This window comes from Leishmania martiniquensis, chromosome 25, assembly GCF_017916325.1.
Source record: "Leishmania martiniquensis isolate LSCM1 chromosome 25, whole genome shotgun sequence".
Classification (NCBI taxonomy): Eukaryota; Euglenozoa; class Kinetoplastea; order Trypanosomatida; family Trypanosomatidae; genus Leishmania; species Leishmania martiniquensis.
Window position 1 is genome coordinate 876,455 of NC_090160.1, and position 3,440 is coordinate 879,894.

Consider the following 3,440-nt stretch of genomic DNA (forward strand, 5'->3'; position numbering starts at 1 on the left):
GCGTGTGTGTGTGCATGTAAGGAGGTGGAATTGGTGACGCTACCAGCGCTGCCGTCGTCCGCTGAGTCTCACGCACGCATCCTGCCACACTCGTCTCCACGTCCTTCGGGCGCCATGTTTCTCTCGCTCCCTCCCCTCCGCACTTTGCGGCCTTTCACGGGAGTTTTTGTTCTGTCCACTGCTCATACCCTAAACGCCGACTCGACTGCCGCTGAGTGTGGCGCACCGCTGAAGCGGCTCATCCTTACTCCCAGAGAAGCCGCCAAGAAGGAGGGAGGGGCACAGGCACACCGCTGCAAGCATGCTGAGCTCCGCCGTAACCCCGAAAGGCTTCGATTCAGCACCTTGCTCAGCTTTTTTGGGAACGACGCGGAGTCATCTCCGATGAGCACTCTGCACCGAAGGTGAGTACGAGACCGGCCTCGCCCCTCTTCAAGTGAGCGCATGCACACATGAGATGCTCGTCATCATGAGGCGTCTGCTATCCGCGGATAAAGGCAGCTCCTCTCTGCTTCTTTCTTTCGCTTCTCTGCGCTAAGCCAGACCCCTCCCCTTTGTACACTTTCCCCTGTACACCATCACGGCGGCAACGGACGCCCTCACCCCCACCAATGAAGGGGGTGGACACCTCTCTCTACTTCTATCTGGATCTCCCCAGCTGCGTTCTCTGTTCCTGTCTCACCTTCGACCTCTCCGTGCAGTACCCATCAGCGCTGCTCTTAGAGCTTTGCTTGCTGAATCGTGTCGACACTTCGTGTTGTGTCAGAGCACCCCGACTCTACCGCTTCGTTTGCGTCCGCATTCTTCCGCTTCCTTGCTTGCCCTCACTCCTCGTCCCAGTTAGGCTTCGAGAGCGTCGCATGGAGAACAAGGCACCGGGTACACGGCCACGGCCGGAGGGGTACGCCTCCGCTACCAACGCGCAGGGGCACGAGAATTTTTTTCACCCCAAGCAGCAGCCTCGTACACAGAACATCCAGAGGGCTGGCCTACGCTCCGCGAAGCGCATTGGCATGTGGTTCACGGGAGGCGTTCTTGTCTTCATTGTGACGCCGACCTATCTAGGGCCCCTCTACGTCAAGTACGTGGCGGGTAGCAAGTGGCTGGAACGGGCGTCGAAGTCCATCTGGCAGCGCCGAAACGAGAAGAACTATGACTTGTACATGACGCAGCGCAAGAATACGTGGACGGAATGGCTCGGCTTGAAGCGCTACAACATCAGCGGGGAGGAGAACGAGGGTGAAATCCAGAAGTACCGATGAGGCCACTGCTGCGACCGGTTCTGCTGCGGACGGTCTTTGTGTGCTCACATGCGGTTGTGCGATGTGGGGCATGCGCAAAACGCGTTTGTTCCCCTTTGGTGCTTTTTTTTCTTCACTCTTTGGGGCGTCGAATGCGGGCTTTCCCTTCGTGTGCGCTTTCCTGTTGTGTGTTTCAAACTCTACCCCATCCTGGCGCGCCTACTTCCTCCTCACAGTCTATCTTATCGCTGCTGGCACGTGTGTGATGCCAGTGGCGGCTGTTCGAGTAGTTGGGCAGAGGTGCACTCTTTGGCATTTCTTTGTCGGTCTCTTTTGTGCAGATTTGTGGCATACCTTTTCGATTTCTTCTCTCTTACCCGTTTGCCACGCCCCTTTCGCCCTCTCCCCCCTCGCGCTCTTCCGATTCGCTGCACGGCAGCTCGTTGTGGCACTCACGATATGCTGGAAGCGAAGCGTCGCCGTACGCTTGCGCATCGAGGCACAGCAGAGACAAATCGGCGGATCAGCCGCCCCTGTGCCGCGAGGAGTGGGGACGAGGTAGGGCGGAGGGGCCACCTGTGTGTGCTCGCGTGTGCGCACGATCACGCCCCCTTTCCTACTGCAACGCGGCTCGGTGGCCCACGCTAGTGGCTACACGCGACGAAAGACTGCAGTTTGCTCACTGCCTTGGTCAACCGCTCCCCGACCCTCCCTCACTCCCTCTTCGCCTCTGCGCATCTGTAGGGAGGCGGGGGGGGGGGCGGGCGGCGGTGCGCCGCTGCCGCTGGCTGCCACATTGCGCAGCGAACGCATCGAGTAACGGGTGTGAAGAGGACTGTTGTCCCTGGGGGGCCACCACACGCGCCCTTCACCATCGTGTCTCCCCTGAAACTCAGAGGAGCCCACGAACGAGGCGACGAAGAGTGAGGCTTGTTTCTCTTCCCCATTCAATGCGGCACCACACGACAGAGACCCCGCTCTGCCCCCTGCCTGTTACGTGGGCGCAATCCCGTGGCGCGAAACAGTCGGGCCGACACGTGGCGCACCCATACCCTCCGCCCCGTTCTCTGAGCACAGCCTCCAGCCCGACATCCGCCCCCGCCTCGCACGTTACCGCCTCTGTGCATCCCCCTCGGACTGACTGAGGCTCGCCGCCAGCGGCTACTGAGAGAGGGAGGGAGGGAGGGGTGAGGTACGGTCGCATCGCGCGAGCAGTCCGCCTGCGACATGAGTGGTGCAAACGGGTTCCCCGTCGCAGGCCGGCCCGACGCAACGCCATCGAAGCTCTGACCCCCAGCATGAGCAGTGGCCAATCGCTCTGAGTCGTCTAGGACGCAGGCACTTGTCCCCCCCTCCGATCCTGCGACTGCCAGTGGTGGTTCGGCATTGGCAGGGGATAGGGGGGGCTGTGCTGCTGCTTCACGCCGAGCAGACACCAGAGTCCTGTGCAACCACGCGCTGAGAAGTGCGTCAAATCGTCTTCAGAGGGGGAGGCGCCTTCGCAGCCGTCGATCTCCACCCCCACTCTTCACGGTACGGCACCTCTCCTCTTTTGGCTCTCTTGTGCTTCTTTGCTGCCTTTGGCGCCACGCACGCCGGCAGCCGTCCCTCTCTCTCTCCCTTAACTGGAGCCTTTCGCACGTCGTTCCGCCTCCGCGCTTCCTTGTCTCTCATTTCTTTGCCTGGGTGAGGCACGTAGCCTTACGTTGCCCAGTCAGGTGGCCAAAGGCAGAGGACGGGATACCCGCAAAGGCTTTTAGACCTCATCGGCTGCACCCAGTCACACAGATCTCATAATCACGTTCGCAAAGCTGTACCAGCGCCGCGATGGAGCAAGAGGGGAGACTGGCTGAGAGGGAGGTGCGCGAGGTCGTGGCAGACGCCGAGTCGCCGCTGGCACAGCGCCATGTGCGAGCATCCCTGAAGAAGAACAAAGTTGCTCTTATTCTATTCGGCATGGCTCTCTTCACCCCCGCCTTCTTCCTCCTCTCCTTCTACACCGCCAAGGCACGCGAGATTCGCGCGAACTTCAGAGACCCTTACGCGCTCCCCGAGGGGTTCAACCCAAAGACGGGTGAGTTCGCGAGCGGGAGTGCGGCGTCGAAGAGTGTGCCTGGTGTGCCCATAATGAACTCAATCTTTGTCGGCGAGGAGCCGGGCAGGTACGGACAGCGTGCGAGCAAGCGCAGCGTCGCGTGA

At 60.8% G+C, this 3,440-nt stretch overlaps 1 protein-coding gene across 1 annotated transcript; it reads left to right on the forward strand.

Moving 5' to 3' along the window:
- Positions 1 to 3,068: 3,068 nt before the first annotated feature.
- Positions 3,069 to 3,440, forward strand: LSCM1_05445 (uncharacterized protein; the record flags this gene model as incomplete). Its single annotated transcript, XM_067322908.1, has 1 exon — positions 3,069 to 3,440. One exon carries the CDS (start codon positions 3,069 to 3,071, stop codon positions 3,438 to 3,440), a length of 372 nt encoding a protein of 123 aa, XP_067178273.1.